The sequence below is a fragment of the Trichomycterus rosablanca genome, chromosome 5 (assembly GCF_030014385.1).
Source record: "Trichomycterus rosablanca isolate fTriRos1 chromosome 5, fTriRos1.hap1, whole genome shotgun sequence".
NCBI classification, from domain to species: Eukaryota; Metazoa; Chordata; class Actinopteri; order Siluriformes; family Trichomycteridae; genus Trichomycterus; species Trichomycterus rosablanca.
In genome coordinates this window covers 51,956,351-51,978,155 of record NC_085992.1, presented here as the reverse complement: position 1 = coordinate 51,978,155, position 21,805 = coordinate 51,956,351, and the positions used below count along the sequence as shown (strand labels likewise).

Genomic DNA, 21,805 nt, shown 5'->3' with positions numbered 1-21,805 from the left:
GTGTTCATCAGCGTTCCAGTAACAAGTGCTGTGTCATAAGATGGCGTTCTCGCTGGGCTGCTGGGTTGCCAGATCCTGCTGACAAAGTTACACGTCCATTAAAACCAGTGCAGTACCAAAGTCCACGTAAAAAGCAAATAGTTAACTCGTGTATTCACATCATGGGGCTATCTTAACTTCATTCAACTAGAGTCCTCTTATTTTCTTATAATACATTTGTAAGAAACGTATAACATGATGTCTTTGTATTTAGATTTTTAGATTTTATCCAAAGTGTCTTACAGTACTGTGGCAGTACTGTGTATACTGTCTAAGCAATTGAAGGTTAAGGGCCTCGCTCAAATGCCAAACAGTAGCAACCTGGCAGTGGTGGGGCTTGAACCAGCGACCTTTCAATTGATTACTAGTCCAGGATCCTAAGCACTAGGCTACTAAAAATATCTATACAAAAATATAAGTATAAATATATAAAATAGAAGCAATAATACACAATTAAACCATAACATTACAACCACCTCCTTGCTTTTACACTCACTGTCCATTTTATCAGCTCCACTTACCATATAGAAGCACTTTGTAGTTCTACAATTACTAACTGTAGTCCATCTGTTTCTCTGCATGCTTTGTTACCTCCTTTCATGCTGTTCTTCAATGGTCAGGACCCCCACAGGACCACCACAGAGCAGGTATTATTTAGGCGGTGGATGATTCTCAGCACTGCAGTGACACTGACATGGTGGTGGTGTGTTAGTGTGTGTTGTGCTGGTATGAGTGGAGTTTTAAACACCTCACTGTCACTGCTGGACTGAGAATCGTCCACCGACCAAAAATATCCAGCCAACAGCGCCCCGTGGGCAGCGTCCTGTGCCCACTGATGAAGGTCTAGAAGATGAGCGACTCAAACAGCAGCAATAGATGAGCGATCGTCTCTGACTTTACATCTACAAGGTGGACCAGCTAGTTAGGAGTGTCTAATAGAGTGGACAGTGAGTGGACACGGTGTTTAAACACTCCAGCAGCGCTGCTGTGTCTGATCCACTCATACCAGCACAACACACACTAACACACCAGCACCATGTCAGTGTCACTGCAGTGCTGAGAATCATCCACCACCTAAATAATACCTGCTCTGTGGGGGTCCTGACCATTGAAGAACAGGGTGAAAGCAGGCTTAAAAGGTATGTAGAGAAACAGATGGACTACATTCAGTAATTGTAGAACTACAAAGTGCTTCTATATGGTAAGTGGAGCTGATAAAACGGATAATGAGTGTAGAAACAAAGAAGGTGGTTTTAATGTTATAGGTATATGTGTGTGTGTGTGTGTGTGTGTACATTTGTCGGCATTTAGCGGACGCTTTTATCCAAAGCGACTTACAGTACTGTGACAGTATACAGTCTAAGCAATTTAGGGTTAAGGGCCTCGCTCCAGGGCCCAACAGTGGCAACCCGGGCCGGCAGTGGTGGGGCTTGAACCAGTGACCCCTCGATTACTAGTTCAGTACCTTAACCGCTAGGCTACCATTGCCTATATATATAATATAAGCAATTGTGTAGAGTATAATCATTATATACTGTACATATAAGTATACATATAAAAATAAAAATATCAAAGAAGAACATGTAGGTTTGGATTTAACTGGGCAAATGATTTTAATCATTTCTGCAACTGTACTTTACTTGTTCTGTGGCCATCTGAATCATCAGCAATTCTTTGTCTCATAAATTTGAGGTATTTTATTTATTTACTGTGGTAGTACTGCTAGACTACTAGGTAGGTTACTTCAGTCTTTCTCTGTAAGTACTCTAGAAAATCTCTGACAATTTGCTTGATAAACTAAATGTATATTTGTATGTTATTTACATAATTACTTTTAGAAATGAGGAATCATTTTATGATTTAGCTTTAATGCATTGTAAATTTCCACAAGCTTTAAAATGTTGCTACAGGACGGCACAAGGACATTTACCTGCTCTGTGATCCACTTAAACCAGGATGAAGGGAGAACCAGGACCACAAAGCTAAACAAATTTAAACTGATTAAAGAAAAGATATAGGATACTGGACTTCATGGTACCTAAAGGTTTTGGTTTGCCCAGTAGTGGTACTTTTAAAGTAAAGTAAAGAGAAGCACTGTGTTGGATAGAGCACAAAAATGTAGACACACCTCTTTAATGTAATTTATCGTTGTGGCATGGTGTCCTCTTTCTAATAGATATCCATATAAACAGAATGAGTTTGACTGCCATAATTACAATGTACAATGAACCAGTTGTCATATTATGCTAGGAGAGAATTTGCCATTTTTAACGGTCTGCAAACCGGTCTGCTGTGAATGAGAAAGTGCTGGAACACAGAAACATCATCGTTACTCAAGCAAGCTTTGCAATGTGACTGTGTAAGAGGGCGTTGCACAAGCAAAGAAAGTACCAGACTGTAAAAATAAGAGCGAGGGGAATTCCTTTCTGAAGATGATTCACTAACTGAGATGTTTTTGGAAAGTGCTAGCACTCTGGAGTACTCGCAGCATGGCAAAACCTGGGTGTGGAGTATTCAGATTACCTGCTCTGAATGAATGAATGAGTAAATGATATTCAACACAAATAAATGTATTTCATTTAGGATTGATTTTAGATCGCAGTCAAGGATGGATTAAGGATAGTCTGGGCCCCTGGGCAAAGAGTTGAATCGCTGAATCGCATATTTGGAACAAAACGTCTGTTATGAAATATGGTAGCTTGCCTGGCAATTTGTAGGTCCCTAGAAAGTCAAGGAGCCATGGTAAACGACTTCTATGGAAGTCAAGGGCCCCATAGCAGGGGCCCTCGTGATCAAGGGCCCTCTAATGGTATGCCCTGCTCTTCTCTAGGGCCCCCTGGTAGGGGCTCTCATAACCAGGGCCCTCTAAAAATATGCCCCCCTCTTTCCTAGGACCCCTAATAGCCAGAAGTCGAAGTCAGAGCAGTGCCACAACGCCTCATCCATTTTCATAAGGGGCCCAAAAGCATGGCTAGGGGCCCCAAAAGCATGGCTAGGGCCCCCAAGAGGCCCTGGGGTCAAAGTCCCTAATAGTCAGAGGATCCTTAAAATGGAGGGCCCTCGGAAATAAAAATATATTGTATCATAAATGTTGATAGGCATCGCAAAATGTTTTGGGCCAGGGCCCCCCCGGGGCCCCCTGACCTCAAGGGCCCCTGGGCGCTGGCCCCACTGGCCCGGTCAGTAATCCAGCCATGTCTCCCCGTGTCTGTGTGGGTTTCCTCCCACAGTACAGAGACGTGCAAGTGAACTGATGAGTCTTGTGTTACGAGTAACTACCGTTTCTGTCATGAATGTAACCAAAGAAACATGACGTTATAATCGTAATGAATAAATAAATAAAACAATTAAGACATTTATGCGCTTAGATTTTCCCTGACGAATGAATGAATGATATTACACGCGAAACAAATTGTAGAGATTTATAGCGGACCTGGCAACACTGCAGGGCTGCTGCTGGCCGTGACGTCACTCCATTGATTAATATGTGAGGGGCGGAGCTTAAGTGAGAGTGTGTTCAGCACAGAGCCGGTAGAGGAACCGTAACTACTGCTGCTTTTTATTTCTTATTCTTAATATCTATTAATAATCATCATCATCAACATGGTCGTCGTGATTGAGAACCAGGTAAGCTTTTAAATCAGCACTTTTAAATATTGTGTTTGTATATTGTTTATCAGTATCAGCCTTCATAATACATGTCATTCCTCCTTCGGTGTAAACTAAACAGAAAGTAAGTAGAGGTAAGTGCTGTAATAATGTGTTTTATTTACTTAATTTCTTACTACGTCATGTTTATATGTACATATATATATATTTATTTATGTGTGTGTGTGTATTATTTATATAAACAGTATGTGTGTATATACAGTATATATATATATATATATATATATATATATATACATTTACGAGTACTGATGTGCTATTGACAGGGCCAAGTCACACGTTGCTTATTCGATCATTTAAAATGCTTTAAGTTAAATAAAACACATCAGCAAAATCAAAACAATGATTAAAATGTGTAAAATTGCGGCATTTAAAGGTGACCGGTATTTACGGTAACTAGCAGCGTTACAGGCCTTTAAAACCCCACGTGTGTTCCATACACACACTTTACAGAATAAAACTATTTATTTACACTCTAGAGCTTGTATTAATACGTTAATTACATATTCTATAATGTGTTATATTTTATATTTATGTAGTGTTTGTTTGCTTACTGATGTGAAACTGAATGTACTAAGTCGCTGTGTTAGCTAACATAACGCGGGCACAATTCGTGTGCGCTTATATTCGGAGCAATACAGCACCACTGGTTTAACGGTAGATGTTAAAATCAGTCATAAAAAGTCGATGTAAGTTGGTATAAACTGCATGTCTGCGTCTGCAGATATTTTATTCAACATATTACGCGTGTAGCTTTGATTTATTACCATTTAAGCTGATTAAAAGTGTAATTAAAGGTTCACTTCTGTACTACAGCTTCACTGTAGGGCTGGGCACTGTGACGTCATAACATGTATGCTAGAAATGGTTGTCTTGAAGTGTTGGTCGACAAAACAAAACCAAATCAGATAAATAACATGCTTTTTCATTAGGTAAATGTAATTAAAGCAGATGTTTAGCTGTTACCAAAACAGACATGAAGTTGTGCAGTGTCTATTCATGATTCGTGTGATTAAAATGTCAAAAATGCTCTAAACTGATTAGTCATTGAGGTCGCTGGACTAGTAATCAGATAGTTGCTGGTTCAAGCCCCACCAATGGCAGGCTACCACTTTGTGTACGATCACAACTGTAAGTTTCTTTGGATAAAATCATCTGCTAAGTGTTATAAATATTAAACACTCTGGATCTGGATCAGTTTCATTTATACAGTAAGTTTGTCTTTTACAGTTTGTCATGGTGACCACTTGGCATTAATGTCCAAAAAACATTGGGATTGATCGAACAACCTGTTCAGCCTTGTAGAGATTAAATAGCTGCTCATTTTAGCGAAAAACAGATAAGGATTAAAAATGTATAGCAAAACCTGAGCATGTAAGTGTGGTTGGTGTTCACAGAAAGAGCCTGAGGTAAATTATACAGTAATTCTATTTTTGTGGTGTTAAAATGTCCAAACTATTTCATTTAGGATTGATTTTAAATGGATAGATTGATAAAACAGCTTTATATGAATCTGTTTAATCATATTGCATCTATTATTCATGTTAATCTTATGAATCCTGTTAGAATCCAGTCAGAATTACAAACACATGATTTGGGCTGAAAGAAGAGCATTTATTCCAGTATTATTATTAGCTGCTTTGTGAACGTCTTAAAGTTTTCAGAATGATCAGACTACTTTAAACTGGGCTGGATTTATGCACGATGCAAAATATGAAGCTTGACTTCAGGAATATAATATATAAAAAAAACACATCAAGTCGGCTTTAGCATTCTGGTTCCTCTTTAATACAATCCGCTAATATAAAAATATGTTCCAGGTAGTGTTTTGTATAATTACTTTACTTGTAGATAAAAAATCTAAATAAAACAATTTAGACTTGACAGATCTAACGTTAGACCTCAGTTCAGTGTTCACGATGCTTAAATGATGGTAAATATTCACATCAGTACTGCTTTACTTGACCTTAATATTATATTCCAACAACATATTCAGTTAAAAGTGATCAGTGTGTTTGCTGGTGCACCAAGAACCCCGTTCTATAAAGAACTACGTACCTGACACATGCAGGCTATGATCTTGTTGTATAAAAGCTGATCACTTAAGGTACAAGTTCATTAATTATTAAGAACGTATAATATTTATGGCGGTGCTTCCTGGTAGTGGAGGCTTGGGCGGCTCAGACGTACGAGCCTGAGTCATGCTGACTGTCCGATTGTGTTTATTCAGATACGGGTGTCGGACCTGAAGCTGAACCGTGAACCGTGAACACGACCTCACTACCTAATAACGTGGGATGTTCCCACATCTGTTAGTATTTCTGCTTAAATCTAACACCGTCATCCTGGAATTAAGGGTTGCGTTCGCCTGACTACTTATTGCAGTGTTGAAGAAACAGACAGTGGAGGTTTACATACGGAGAGGTGTTGGGTGGGACGCACATCAGTGCTACCTTAGTGCAGGTACCAAGCTAAGATAAACAGGATGTTGCCCAGGAATGTGCTTTCAACGAACTCCTCGTATAATAGCTCCATTATCTGTTACAAATATAATTAAGTTACCTGTATATTTGTATATCATTTTCCTAGAAGCATATATAAGCATGATTTACCTGATGTTTTAAAAAATAAATGTCATTTTTGACACTCTGTTACTAAAGGCAGCCTTCGATAAAGCTCTGACGGAGGCCGGTAAAAAGCTGGTGGTGGTCGACTTTACAGCTACGTGGTGTGGACCCTGCCAGAGTATCGCCCCCTTCTACAAAGTGAGCAAACTCTGCTTTTTATCTCATTATTACCTCCTACATTTATTACAGGATGATTAGGAAGCTGGGTATAGATTTGGTCAATAGTGGAACCAGGGTAGAATAGAGAATGAGCCCTCCTTGCTGATGGTAAGTCCACTCACTGTCCATTTTATCAGCTCCACTTATCATATAGAAGCACTTTGTAGTTCTACAATTACTGACTGTAGTCCATCTGTTTCTCTACATGCTTTGTTAGCTCCGTTCATGCTGTTCTTCAATGGTCAGGACCCCCACAGGACCACCACAGAGCAGGTATTATTTAGGTGGTGGATGATTCTCAGCACTGCAGTGACACTGACATGGTGGTGGTGTGTTAGTGTGTGTCGTGCTGGTATGAGTGGATCAGACACAGCAGCGCTGCTGGAGTTTTTAAACACCTCACCGTCACTGCTGGACTGAGAATCGTCCACCAACCAAAAATATCCAGCCGACAGCGCCCCGTGGGCAGCGTCCTGTGAGCACCGATGAAGGTCTAGAAGATGAGCGACTCAAACAGCAGCAATAGATGAGCGATCGTCTCTGACTTTACATCTACAAGGTGGACCGACCGACTCTGATAGAGTGGACAGTGAGTGGACACGGTGTTTAAAACCTCCAGCAGCGCTGCTGTGTCTGATCCACTCATACCAGCACAACACACACTAACACACCACCACCATGTCAGTGTCACTGCAGTGCTGAGAATCATCCAGCACCTAAATAATACCTGCTCTGTGGGGGGTCCTGACCATTGAAGAACAGCATGAAAGGGGAGTAACAAAGCATGTAGAGAAACAGATGGACTACAGTCAGTAATTGTAGAACTACAAAGTGCTTCTATATGGTAAGTGGAGCTGATGATGAGCCCCAGGACACCCGGAGCAGAATAATATAACCAGTAGACTAGAGAAAGAGGCCGAATCTTTGGTGTTTGTGGAAAACAGTTCAACAAACAATCAAGACCTGAGAACCTGATTGAATACCAGCCACACCAAGCAAAAACCAGACGAACAAACAAACAACACAACAGGACGACACGACTGGAAAAACCAGTACAGGAACACCCAAAATGTGGAACTTCATCATATCAGTGAAGACTGCGTCACATAAAACTAGATAAATAGATAAATCATTTACAGTGGAGCTAGAAATCGGCAGCAGCTATTTGGGAACGATTTAGCGGCCCAAGAACGTCGGACAGGATCGGTTCTGGACGTACAGAGCTAGACTTTCTTTCTGACCATTGTTCCATGTGTATACCATCGGCATCGGGTCCATGCCATGACGTTAGATGCCTTTTCTAGAACTCACTGTTCCACTAAATATATAACTGGAGTTGCATTATGTATCATTTAACCCAGCAGAATCATTAGACCCACAAGCCCACCGTGATCGTCCTGTAGATGTAACGCTGCAGTGCAGTCTGGGAAACCTTCCAAAGAATGCATTTGCAAACCTCATTAAAACATTAGCTCTCGTTCCTGTCGTCCTCCTCCCAGGGCCTGTCTGAGGATCCAGCCAATGCCAGCGTGGTCTTCCTGAAGGTCGACGTCGACGACGCTCAGGTTAGTGAGTCTGTATTGACCCGTCTTCTTCACTTCCTCACAAACACATTTCATCCAAACGTTCATCTTCTGGTAGGAAAGTTACGAGGCCGTTGGTGGTTGTGGACCTGCTCCGCCCTTGGGTGGGTCGTGAGCCAAAAGAAATGGGTCGCAGATCAAAATAATAATAATTAAATAAATGAATTTTAACCGGCACTTAAAGTAATAAACTACATGAGTGCCCCCTTGTGGAGGCTTTACGTTACACATTATAAACCACAGTGGGACCAGATTGGCACCATTTTTATTAATTAAGTACATTTTGTTTTGTGGGTTTTTTTATGTTTTATTTATAAATAATAAACAAAAAATAAAAAATAACAATTAATAATGATTAATACTAAAATACTAAAATATCAAAATAATAATTAATACTAAAGTAATAAAATATCAAAATAATAATGAATACTAAAGTAATAAAATATTAAAATGATAATAATTATGAATACAAAAATAATAATTATTAGTACTGAAATATTAGAATATTAAAATAATAATTATTATTAATACTAAAATAATAAAAAATTTAAAATTATTATTATTAGTGCAAAAATAATAAAATATTAAAATAATAATAATGAATAATACTAAAATAATAAAATAATAATTATTAGTACTAAAATAATAACATATTAAAATGATAATTATTATAAAATCTAAAAATTCTAATAAAATAAATAAAATATTAATAAATAATTATATCAGACAATAAAAAATTTATAATTATTATTAATAATAACTAACTAGAAATTTTCAAGTAAGTGCTTTTTTAATGTTTTATTTATAAATAAGCATAAATAAATTCAAATTATTAATTATTAATACTCAAATAATAAAATGTTATATGATAATTATAAATACTAATATATAAAACTTTTACTAGAATTAACTCAATTAAAAGTACTTTTTAGAATACTATAAATAATAATAAATTAATTAAATAAGTAAAAACAAATATTAAAAATACTTATAAATATTGAAGTGAAGCAGCTATTAGTTACTTTTATTGGTTAATTTCAGTAATATTAGTTATTTTATTTTTATCCTAATAAATAAATACATTTAGAATACTATAAAAATTAATAAATACTATAAATATGAATAAATACTATAAATATGAATAAATACTATAAATATTAATAAATAAAACCCAATTTGCTCTACAGGGCCACCCAGTGGCTGAAATTATATTGGCTTTAACTTGAACCCCCTCCCCACGTTCTCCTGATTTAACACCTTTGGACTTCTACCTGTGGGGGACCCTAAAGGATGTGGTATATTGTAAAAGACCAGCTACACAACCCCAACTTCATTCATATATTTAATAAAGCACATCATTATTATACAGAGCGCAGATCTAAACCTTCTGATTACTCAACGCTCCGCTGTTCATTTCACACCGTGCTTTATAGCTTCTTTATTACCTGCTATGATTAAATTCCCAGGCGAGCGTGCGCACACTTCATTATTAATTATATTTATATTTATTTCCTCCCGCAGGACGTGGCCCAGTCTTGTGAGGTCAAATGCATGCCAACATTCCACTTCTACAAGAACGGAAAGAAGGTAGGTGTTTGTGTGACGTGTTTAATCATCACGCCAGGTAAAACACCTGCAGGATCATGAGCACCAACAGGTGATGAATTGCGATGTAATAATGACATCTGTAAACATACTTCCGTGATTATGATGCCATACTGGTTTTCATATCAGAGCTCTGAGCTTTAGAGGTTTAGTGTCACTTATTGCATAAATAACTGCATAATCCCAATCTAGTCATATCCAGTTCCCCAATTTACTGCTGCAAACCTCCACTCCTGAACGAGGAGGGTCGTGACTAACACACGCCCCCGCCGACACATGTGCAGCACCCACTGCAGCTTCTTTTCACCTGCACCAGGGTTCATACAGAGAGCCGTATCACGCACAGAGAGTCACGCACTGATCTCCATGATCCCCCGTCTCTGTGTAGCGCCATCGATCAGCCAGCAGAGGGCGTAACTGCAGCAGTTATGAGGAATCCCTGAGATTCAAATCCACGAGCTTGAGAGCTAGAGAGCAAATACGAGTGCGATTGCAGCTCAGCAGCTGGTGGGCGTCCGAATACTCTGGTCATGTATGCAGGAGTTCAGTAGATCAACCTGCCTTTCAAAACATGAATGAAAGTAAACGGGGGCAAAAATGGGTATAAAAATGGGCGTGGTGGGTGAACGGGTGCGAAGGGACGATTTAGAGGTGGAACGACGTTTGTATCTCAAATTGCAGACGAAGAAAGCTGGACAAAAGACGTGTGGAATAATAAGAAGAAGAAGAATGGTAATAAAATAATAATAAAAATAATAAGAATATCGATAATAATAACAATAATAACAGTAATAAAAATGATAGTAATAATTTATAGTAATAATAATGATAATAACAATAATAATAATTTATAGTAATAATAATAATGACAATAATAACGTTAATAATAATCGATAGTAATAATAATAATAAAAATAATGATAATAATAATAATAATTTATAATAATAATAAAAATAATGATAATAATAACAATAATAATAATAATAATACTACTAATAATAATAATAAATTATTGTAATAATAATAAAAATAATGATAATAATTATAACAATAATAATAATAATTTGTAGTAATAATAAAAATAATGATAATAAGAAGAATGATAATATTAATGATAATAATAATGACAATAATAATAATAGTAATAATAACAATGATGATAATAACAATGATAATAATAATAAGGCAAAGAATGATAATATTATTAATAATAATAATGATAATAATAGTAATAATAATTATAACAATGATAATAATAATAGTAATAATAATAATTATAACAACAATGATAATAATAATAGTAACAATGATAATAATAATTATAACAATGATAATAATAATAGTAACAATGATAATAATAATTATAACAACAATGATAATAATAATAATAGTAATAATAATTATAATAATAATAATAATAATAAGACGAAGAATGATCATATTAACAATAATAATAATAATGATAAGTGATAATATTAATAATTATTATTATTATTATTATTAATCCCACTACTGCTCAGATCTAAGGGTCCAGGATTTAAATCTCAGCTTGCTTATTGGTCGGTCAGGCATCTGCATGGACGTGATTGGTTAATGTATGGGAAGGTAGGGGGTCAGTACGCTCTCGGCTCCCAGTGCAGGTCCCAGGTCCGGATAGAAACAGGAGGGTTCCGTCAGGAGGAGCATCCGGCGTTAAAACTGTACCAAGTGTGCTACGAGGCCCAGATTCACTGCGGCGATGCTTAAATACAGCCTGTAAAATTCAAGCTGCATATTAAAGTTATTCATGAAAATAAAATCATAAATTTTCGTTCTTTTCTGTGTGTCGTAGATTGACGAGTTCTCGGGGTCCAACCAGGAGAAGCTGGCGCAGTTGGTGGCATCCAACAAATGAAGAGAAGGAGAATGAGCCTAGCATGAAATAAAATCTAATCCTGACTCAAACGTAGCTGCTTCTCCATCATTTCCTCCTGTACTAATAACAGGAACCGAGTTTATTACTTGAGGAACGTTTGTATCAGCGGTTTAGTCGTAGCTTATTGAACATGTTTGCCTTACGTCTCTCACTGCCTCTTTATTTTTATTTACCTTACCATAAAATCATGTTTTATTTATCCTGGCAAACTAACCTGTCACTGGAGTCTGGTTTAATAAACGCTAGTCTCTCAAAATCCATGAGTTTTTATTAATTATATGGACGTTATTGTGAAAAAGATGGTGGTGGTGTGTTAGTGTGTGTTGTGCTGGTATGAGTGGTATGAGTGGATCAGACACAGCAGTGCTGCTGGAGTTTTTAAACACCGTGTCCACTCACTGTCCACTCTATTAGACACTCCTACCTAGTCTGTCCACCTTGTAGATGTAAAGTCAGAGACGATCGCTCATCTATTGATGATCCACCACCTAAATAATACCTGCTCTGTGGGGGGGTCCTGTGGGGGTCCTGACCATTGAAGAACAGCATAAAGCATGTAGAGAAACAGATGGACTACAGTCAGTAATTGTAGAACTACAAAGTGCTTCTATATGGTAAGTGGAGCTGATAAACTGGACAGTGAGTGTAGAAACAAGGAGGTTGTTTTAATGTTATGGCTGATCGGTGTATATGAGTAACAGGACTGACAGTTCTAATTTCAACCTAGAATTAGTAAATACATGAAATATAGCAGTGTGGAGAACATACTAAAGCACAGGAACACTGCACAGTCTAGTGATTTATCACAAAATGTTCTTTTTAATATAAAGAGTGAAGAATCTTCTCAGAGTTACAATATTATCAAACATACAGGGGAAAAAGGGAGAACCTACTAATGCTCCTGTGAGCTTCAGTAGATACAGATAATGAACATTTCTGTATGATGGATGAGAATATTCTCACATGTTTATGATGAGAAGGATGAATGTGTGAGGGTAACAGGACTGAGGAACTAAAACATAAAGATTAAAAACATGGATGTGATCTGGAGTCACCGAACGCTGCAGGATAAAAACATTTCGGACTGATTTTGCTCGTGTTAGAGAGGTGGGATGTGAACTAATACTATTCTTTCAGTCTTATAGGGAGTTTTTATTAACATTGTAATGATATATCCTGAGATAATGTTCATTAACATTTATACAAATTACGTCCTGGAGACGGAAATGGCACCGATTCGGTGGAACGGCCCTTATACAGCTTACAGTAGTGTTCCAAAAAATAGCAGTGATTTTAAAAAAGTGAATAAAGCACAAAATCATTATAATAACTTTTATTTCCATAAATGCAAATGCACTGAAAATACTACACTTTTAATTCTAAATCAAAACATTAACAACATTTAGTCAGTTTGTGTTCATCCTTTACAGAAAATTAAGAAAAATGAATATTAGGCTGTTCAAAATAATAGCAGTGCAGCATTTTTCTTTAAAAACTCAAAAAATGTATCTATAACATGAAAATGTTTGAGGTTTCACTTTACTTTAAATGACTGAACTAATATTTAGTGGCAGAACGATTGTTTCTGAGATCTGTGTTGCATGGAGTCGACCAACTTCTGGCACCTCTGAACAGGTATTCCAGTCCAGGATGATTAGACGACATTCCTCAGTTCTTCTGCAATTTTGGGTTTTGCCTCAAAAAAACGTGTTCCAGACGTCAGAACACAAGTTCTCTCTGGGATTGAGGTCAGGGGATTGGGCTGGTCACTCTATTACCTCAATCCTGTTTGTCTGTAACCAAGATGTTTTGGGTCATTGTCATGTTAAAACACCCATTTTAAGGACATTTCTTCTTCGACATAGAGCAACATGATCTCCTCAAGTATTCTGATATATTTAAATTGATCCATGATCCCTCGTATGTGATAAATAGGCGTAACACCATGGTAAGATAAACATCCTCATATCATAGTTTTGTACCACCATGCTTTACTGTCTTCACAGTGAACTTTGGCTTGAATTCAGTGCTCGAGGGTCGTCTGATATACTGTCTACGGCCACTAGACCCAAAAAGAACAATTTTGCTTTCACCAGTCCACAAAATGTTGAGCCATTTCTCTTTGGACCAGTCAATGTGTTCTTTGGGAAATTTGAACCCATTCAGGACGTCTTTATCTTAACAACGGGACTTTGCAGGAGTTCTTGCTGGTAAATTGGCTTCACTTAATCATCTTCTGTACTCACTGGGAACTTCAGATGTTCCTTGATCTTTCTGGTGGTGATCATTGGCTGAGCCTTTGCCATTCTGGCTATTCTCTGATCCATTTGAACAGTAGTTCCACGCTTCCTTCTGCGTCTTTCAGGTTTTGGTTGTCACTTCAAGGCATTTGAGATCATTTTAGCTGAGCAGACGATAATTTGCTGCACTTTTCTGTATGTTTTTTCTCTCTACAATCAACTTTTTAATCAAAGTACACTGTTCATCAGAACAATGTCTGGAACAACCCATTTTACCCAGTATTTTGAAAGGAAATGCGCTATGACCAACCTGTGCAACATTTGCCCCCCTCCTACCTTAAATAAGGGCCAAAACTGACACCCGTTCTTCTGCAGAATGAATGACTTCACCAATTGAACTCCTCACTGCTATTATTTTGAACAACCCACTTTCAATCAATGCTTCCATTACTCAGAATGAACGGCATGCACGTCCTAGTTGTTGGGTTTGTTTTGTTTTCATTACTCTACTACACTTTCAAGTCAATTTTTTGCTATGTAGAAATAGCATTTCTACTAAAAACAGTGATTTATCAGGTTAATGGTGTTGGACTGCTATTATTTTGAACACCACTGTACATGGAAAGCAGTTGGAGGTTAAGGGCCCGGGCCTTATGTGGGCAAAATGTGGGGCTTGAACCAGCGACCTTTTAATTACTAGTCCTGTACCTTAACCACTGAGATACCACTGCCCCTCATCTGTATATAAGAATTCTAAGAAGAACATCAGATCCCAAAACAGAGGGCATCTTATGGGTGTAATGTTACTCTTTTTTGGGTTTTGATGTTCTTTTTGGAGTCTGATGTTACTTCTTTTTGGGGTCTGATGCTACTTCTTTTTGAGGTCTGATGTCCTCCTTTTTAGGGTCTGATGTTTCTGGTTTTTTGGGTCTGATCCTCTTTTTGGAGTCTGATGTCCTCCTTTTTGAGGTCTGATGTTTCTTGTTTTTTGGGTCTGATCCTCTTTTTGGAGTCTGATGTCCTCCTTTTTGAGGTCTGATGTTTCTTGTTTTTTGGGTCTGATCCTCTTTTTGGAGTCTGATGTCCTCCTTTTTAGGGTCTGATGTTTCTGGTTTTTTGGGTCTGATCCTCTTTTTGGAGTCTGATGTCCTCCTTTTTGAGGTCTGATGTTTCTTGTTTTTTGGGTCTGATCCTCTTTTTGGGGTCTGATGTCCTCCTTGTTGGGGTCTGATGTTACTTCTTTTTGGGGTCTGAAGTCCACATTTTTAGGGTCTGATGTTTCTTGTTTTTTGGGTCTGATCCTCTTTTTGGGGTCTGATGTCTTATGTTTGGGTCTGATGTCCTCCTTTTTGGGGTCTTTGCCACTCATTCAAGTGACTTCTTCAGTCTGAGCTGGTGACAGGGCCGGAGTGGGCCCCTTTTTCAGCCCAGGAGTTTCATGCCCAAACCCGGCCCACTTTGTCCATGCAGGAGGAATTTGAATAAATGAAACAGCAGCTAGCTCTTACAATGCCTTTTTATTGGGTATAAGTTCAGGTATATGTTGGTAAGTTAACAGAAAACACTTTTAATTCAAAAATTAAAAAACAATAATAAAAATAATTTGAAATTAAAATTGCATTTGTCTTCCCAACAGAGAGGTGCTCCATTGTTAGGTTTACACTAAGCTTTACTACACGCATATTTAGTAGGCTACATCAAAAGCCTTCTAAGCAGTGCACTGGTTTCTATAACTTTATTAATAACGGTGTCATTGTCTATAGACATGAGACATGGCTTATCTGCTGCTCTGAGGCTAAAAAAAACATTTCATTAAGGGTTAGCCTATTTTGCTGAATAACATAACATGCTTGAAGTTTATTTTTTTTAACAATTTAGCCTATATTATGATGGTGTAAAATTGATAGTGATTTAGGTCATTTGTCTCCATTTGTTAAAATAAATTAGGCTATCGTGCTGACATCTTTCTGAATGTCTGAACAATTTAACATATATCATGTATATTCTCTACGTTATATTTTACATTACAAATAACTATGTTAGTTTAAACAAAAACATTCCATTAATGAGTTAGGCTATTTATTATAAAACGGATAGTTCCGGTCCTAAAATCTGATTGGCTGAGCCGCGTTGGAAGCCGTTGTAAAATCCCCGATAAACGCACACCTATGACCACCTCACATCATTCCATATTAATACGCCACTGAATAGAGAAAGTTAATGTTATTTTCGCCCTCACGTTGCCTAGCAACACTGTTAATCGGATTACCTTGCGTCGCGGAAGAATGCTTTATTGTAAGTTTATACACAATAAATACATTTATGATTAAACATTGTTGTATTTATTATATTTTATGTTGACTGCCGTTTTATAAAAGCAATAAGCCACTCGAGACCGTGCGTTACTGTTATGATTTTAGCACGGGGAAAGAAGTTTTAGGCACTCCGCTTCACGTCGTACCAAAAACGTCATCCCCGTGCTAAAATCACAGTAACGTACGGCCTCTCGTGGCTTATTGCTTTAATATATTACACTTCAAATTATGTTTATTATTTTCAGCTTGAAACTGGATATTTGTGATTAATGGTGTGTACTGGGTTCTACAAAATAAACTATAAGTTGACGTTGCAAATGTTGCGCAATACCGGCTGCATGGGGTCTGTCCTCTGGAAAACATGTCTGTTAATTTGGCACATTTGGCAGCATCTTCTTCCAACGCCTTTCTTTTTTTTTTTTAAACCTGGTCTTTTCGGCTCCACCTGGCCTCTTCCTGCCCTCCATCACCACGACTGATGGTTTGTGCTATTCTGTTGCTTTATTTACTTTCACCGGCGCTCCAGAAAAGACCAACCAACCAACAAAAAACCAACTTAAACATTTGGGAGGAGAGAATTCCCTCAGATGGAAGAACCCATCTAATCTACTGTGATGTAGGGGCTGCGCTGTCAGATGAATAGAGAATTAATGCAAGAAGAAGATTAGATAAGTGTCAAAATTATTTTTCCCATCCAACCGGCCCAAACTCGAGATTGACATGAGCCGGCCCATCAGGAATCCTCCCGAATCTCCCGATTAGCCACTCCGGGCTTGGCTGGTGGTGAATAACCCAAACCTTACATGCAGACGACTTGTGTCCAGATGAACTGATTCAACTTCGTCGCTAATAACAAGGTTCTGAACCTGTGTTATAAACGCACTCGGTGATTGATTAGAATGCCTGGATTAAAAACTGCACTTCTGTTAGTCGCCACACGAGGGCACCAGAGCTTCATGTTTCTGCAGTACAGGATCCTCGCTAATCAGTGAGGAGCGTCGGGTTGGTGTGTGAGGGTTATTTATCAAACACACACACACACACACACACACACACACACACAGCCCTGGTTCCATCATTATCACTCTTTATCTGGTGAACCTCTGCTGTTTTGGTGTGTTTTGTGTTACTGAAGCATCAATCAGCCAGACCACAATACATCATACACACCGACACAACACCCACCACTGACACCAGCACACTACAACCACACACACCAACACAACACACCACAGACACCAGCACACTACAACCACACACACCGACACACCACTGACACCAGCACACTACAACCACACACACCGACACAACACACCACATACACCAGCACACTACAACCACACACACCGACACAACACACCACATACACCAGCACACTACAACCACACACACCAACACAACACACCACAGACACCAGCACACTACAACCACACACACCGACACAACACACCACATACACCAGCACACTACAACCACACACACCAACACAACACACCACATACACCAGCACACTACAACCACACACACCAACACAACACACCACAGACACCAGCACACTACAACCACACACACCGACACAACACACCACATACACCAGCACACTACAACCACACACACCGACACAACACACCACAGACACCAGCACACTACAACCACACACACCGACACAACACACCACTGACACCAGCACACTACAACCACACACACCGACACAACACACCACAGACACCAGCACACTACAACCACACACACCGACACAACACACCACATACACCAGCACACTACAACCACACACACCAACACAACACACCACATACACCAGCACACTACAACCACACACACCAACACAACACACCACAGACACCAGCACACTACAACCACACACACCAACACAACACACCACATACACCAGCACACTACAACCACACACACCAACACAACACACCACAGACACCAGCACACTACAACCACACACACCGACACAACACACCACATACACCAGCACACTACAACCACACACACCGACACAACACACCACAGACACCAGCACACTACAACCACACACACCGACACAACACACCACAGACACCAGCACACTACAACCACACACACCAACACAACACACCACAGACACCAGCACACTACAACCACACACACCGACACAACACACCACTGACACCAGCACACTACAACCACACAACAACCACAAAGGACCGGGTGTTTTCCTTATTATTCAGCTTTATCTGCTGGATCTCTGTTGTTTTTCTGTATTTTGTGTTACCAGAGCATCAATCAACCAGATTATTATAGTATGAGGACGCTTTAAATGTTTAAATGTTCCTATAACATCCATAATTTGCTCTATTAGGCTGCACACAGACCAAAAAAGCCTGTAAGCTCTTCATCCACACCCCATCCTATACAATGGGTCTGAAATGTAGCCCAGCCATTGGTTAATATCTAATTTATCAAGCTAATTAGTATATAAAAGGATATTTTATTCATTCTCATGCCACTTGCCATGTCTATTCAGACTACACACACTGACATTTATCTAAAATACTAACGGAATATACAAAAATAAACACCAAAAACCTTCATTAAACAAAAGAATACAGGCATACAGTGCTGTAAAAAAGGGGTTTCCCTTGTTTCCCCAGTTTCTGCTATTTTTTACACATTTTCGGGTCATAAAATTACTTTTAATAACAGACAAAGATAATTCAAGTAAGCAGATAATATTTTATAAGTGATGATTGCATTTATTAAAGAAAAAAAAATGCTGTTCAGCCCTACCTGGCCCTATGTGACAAAATATTTAACCCCCTAAATTAACTAAATTTACTTGATGATTGGTTTTAATTCCATGAGCCATGTTAGTGTGTGTTGTGCTGGTATGAGTTTTTAAACACCGTGTCCACTCACTGTCCACTCTATTAGACGCTCCTACCTAGTCGGTCCACCTTGTAGATGTAAAGTCAGAGACGATCGCTGCTGTTTGAGTCGATCATCTTCTAGACCTTCATCAGTGGTCACAGGACGCTGCTCACGGGGCGCTGTTGGCTGGATGTTTTTGGTCGGTGGACGATTCTCAGTCCAGCAGTGACATTGAGGTGTTTACAAACTCCAGCAGCGCTGCTGTGTCTGATCCACTCATACCAGCACAACACACACTAACACACCAGCACCATGTCAGTGTCACTGCAGTGCTGAGAATCATCCACCACCTAAATAATACCTGCTCTGTGGGGGTGGACAGATGGACTACAGTCAGTAATTGTAGAACTACAAAGTGCTTCTATATGGTAAGTGGAGCTGATAAACTGAACAGTGAGTGTAGAAACAAGGAGGTGGTTTTAATGTTATGCTTGTGGTTAGCGTTCGGTTCCAGATGGCTAATTAATGCGTTTCGCTTTTATTAAATTAAATCCGCCTTTAGTGCACTAATGGAGAGGGTGTCGGGGGACAGCATGATCCTATTTAGTACGGCCCCCCGTGGGGAATAGGTGTGTTTTTGTGTGTGTCTGTGCTAAACCCCCCTACCCGTTTTAAATCGAACCCCGAGCAGACCTCGTCCCCGTCTCTCTCTCGCGCTCTCACCCCTGAAGATGAGTAATGATGGTGTAACACAGGTATCTCTCCATTCATCATCATCAGGAGAGAGAGAGAGAGAGAGAAGAAGGATGTGGACGGGTGATTGATCGCATTACTAAATTAAACGCTGCTCTTTAGCATGTGGTCTTAATTATGCTAATGAGACGTATCCTTAATCCGTACCGGGGCGCCTCTTCACCCTGTTTTTGTTCCCTGTTTTACTCAATCTGTAGCACAGAACACGCAGGATCCCGACTTCATCCAGGAACACGTTCAACACACAAAATTTTATACACTTTCCTCACAATTTAGTCGTATCCAATCACCTGATTGTCCCAGGAAGCAAGACGTCACCTTTCAGAATATCAATATGTAACGTGACAACAGTTTTCTGAATCTGCATCAGTGTGGAATAAGGTTCAGATCCAGGGTTACAGCTCCACATGTATCTGTGTTTATCTGGATTCTCCTCCCTGTTTCACTTTTAAACTTGTGTTACAGCTCCAGCTTCTGAGAAATGGTGAGAATCAGAATCAGCTTCTCCCAGAGTCTAAAACGCTTCTGGTTCAGAATAAAGCTTAACGTGGTTTAATGTAGTAAAAGAAGGAGACAGGAGCACTAAACTTCTCTTCATTATTACTGCTCATAAGTTCCTCCACTAATCACATTCCTCACTCGCTGTTTTACTACAGTAAGTCACGGTGAGTTTTGTTCACGTCACACTTCAGCGGCGCAAAAGCGGTTTTGTCACTTCTCGTGTGAATGCGCCGGTGCTGAAGGGAATACGGTATTCTAACATCGAGCATCTCCAGCATTAAGAAGCGTCAGGAAACAATAAAGAAGTAAAACTAAAGTGCAGCTTTTATTGTATTTTTATTGATGTGTAACTGTTAGTAATTGTATTTCAGTGTGTTTATATTATATTTGTGTTATTTTCAGTGTTTAAGTGTCAAAAACAACCTGATTATTTTACATGAGACTAAAATATCTGCAGCTCCACGGGACCATGGACGCATTAACAGGTTCTCCAAACATCCTTATGGGGAAAAATACCTCGAAACTCAACGTCTTTAAAACTCAACACCACTCCCAGAACCGACTGATGAAAGTTTGGAACACAGTGGTGAGCCACGCCCCATCATTGCTTGTACAGACTGATACTGATCCTGATCCAGGTGGATCCTTTTATACCTAATCGTGATTCCCTCACGCTGGAACTCTGCACTCTTGTTTTTCCCTCCGTCCAGACTTTTTTGGAGTCTGTTAGAGCATCAAATTCTAAACGTGTTTCTGTGTCCTGGGTTTGATTCCCAGGTTGGGCGGTCCGGGTCCTTGCTGTGTGGAGTTGGCATGTTCTCCCCATGTCTGTATGTGTGGCTTTCCTCCCACAGTACAAAGACGTGTAATCAGAACCATTCGAGCTACTAGAAATCGTCCTGTGTGTGTTTTGTGATGAACTGGCAACCTGTCCCGGGTGTTTCCTTCCGTTCGCTCAATGAATTGGACCCACAGCGACCCTGACCAGGATAAAGCACTGGTAAAACAGACAATGAATGAATAAATCTATGCACAGTCAGTACTGCATTATTATTATTATTGGGTGGTTCGGTGGGTAGCGCTGTCGCCTCACAGCGAGAAGGTCTTGGGTTCGATTCCCAGGCGGGGCGGTCCGGGTCCCTTTAATGTGGAATTAGCATGTTCTCCCCGTGTCTATGTTGGGTTTCCTCTTACAGTACAAACTACTAGAATTGTCCTGTGTGTCGACAACCTTTTGCTCAGTGACTCGAACCCACCGTGGAGTCTAAGATAGTAATAAAATAGTACTGAGTATAGTAGGTGCAGCAGTGTTGTTGGGATTTTTATACTGTTTACATGTATTGGCGTCTTTATCAGGATATTAGGAACACAAGCACTGCCAGCCCCTGTTTGAGGTGTAAACTTAGAGACCAAAGTTCCTTTAGCCTGTTTTTACATACTAGTACTGGGCTAGTAATCAGAACGTCACTGGTTCAAGTCCCACTGAGTACTAAGTACATTAGGTGCAGCAGTGTTGTTGGG

At 39.2% G+C, this 21,805-nt stretch overlaps 1 protein-coding gene across 1 annotated transcript; it reads left to right on the top strand.

Moving 5' to 3' along the window:
* The first annotated feature begins 3,543 nt into the window (after window positions 1–3,543).
* zgc:56493 (Thioredoxin-like) lies at window positions 3,544–11,627 on the top strand. Its single transcript, XM_062996324.1, has 5 exons — window positions 3,544–3,666; window positions 6,369–6,473; window positions 7,994–8,059; window positions 9,599–9,664; window positions 11,515–11,627. Exons 1-5 carry the CDS (start codon window positions 3,643–3,645, stop codon window positions 11,575–11,577), a joined length of 324 nt encoding a protein of 107 aa, XP_062852394.1. The 5' UTR covers window positions 3,544–3,642; the 3' UTR covers window positions 11,578–11,627.
* Window positions 11,628–21,805: the final 10,178 nt, after the last annotated feature.

Excerpts from the sequence above, each read along its gene's own strand:
- zgc:56493 (XM_062996324.1), top strand. The coding sequence starts at position 3,643 with ATGGTCGTCGTGATTGAGAACCAG. Across the intron at positions 8,060-9,598 it reads TCGACGTCGACGACGCTCAG|GACGTGGCCCAGTCTTGTGA; the intron begins GTTAGTGAGTCT and ends TTCCTCCCGCAG. Across the intron at positions 9,665-11,514 it reads TCTACAAGAACGGAAAGAAG|ATTGACGAGTTCTCGGGGTC; the intron begins GTAGGTGTTTGT and ends TGTGTGTCGTAG.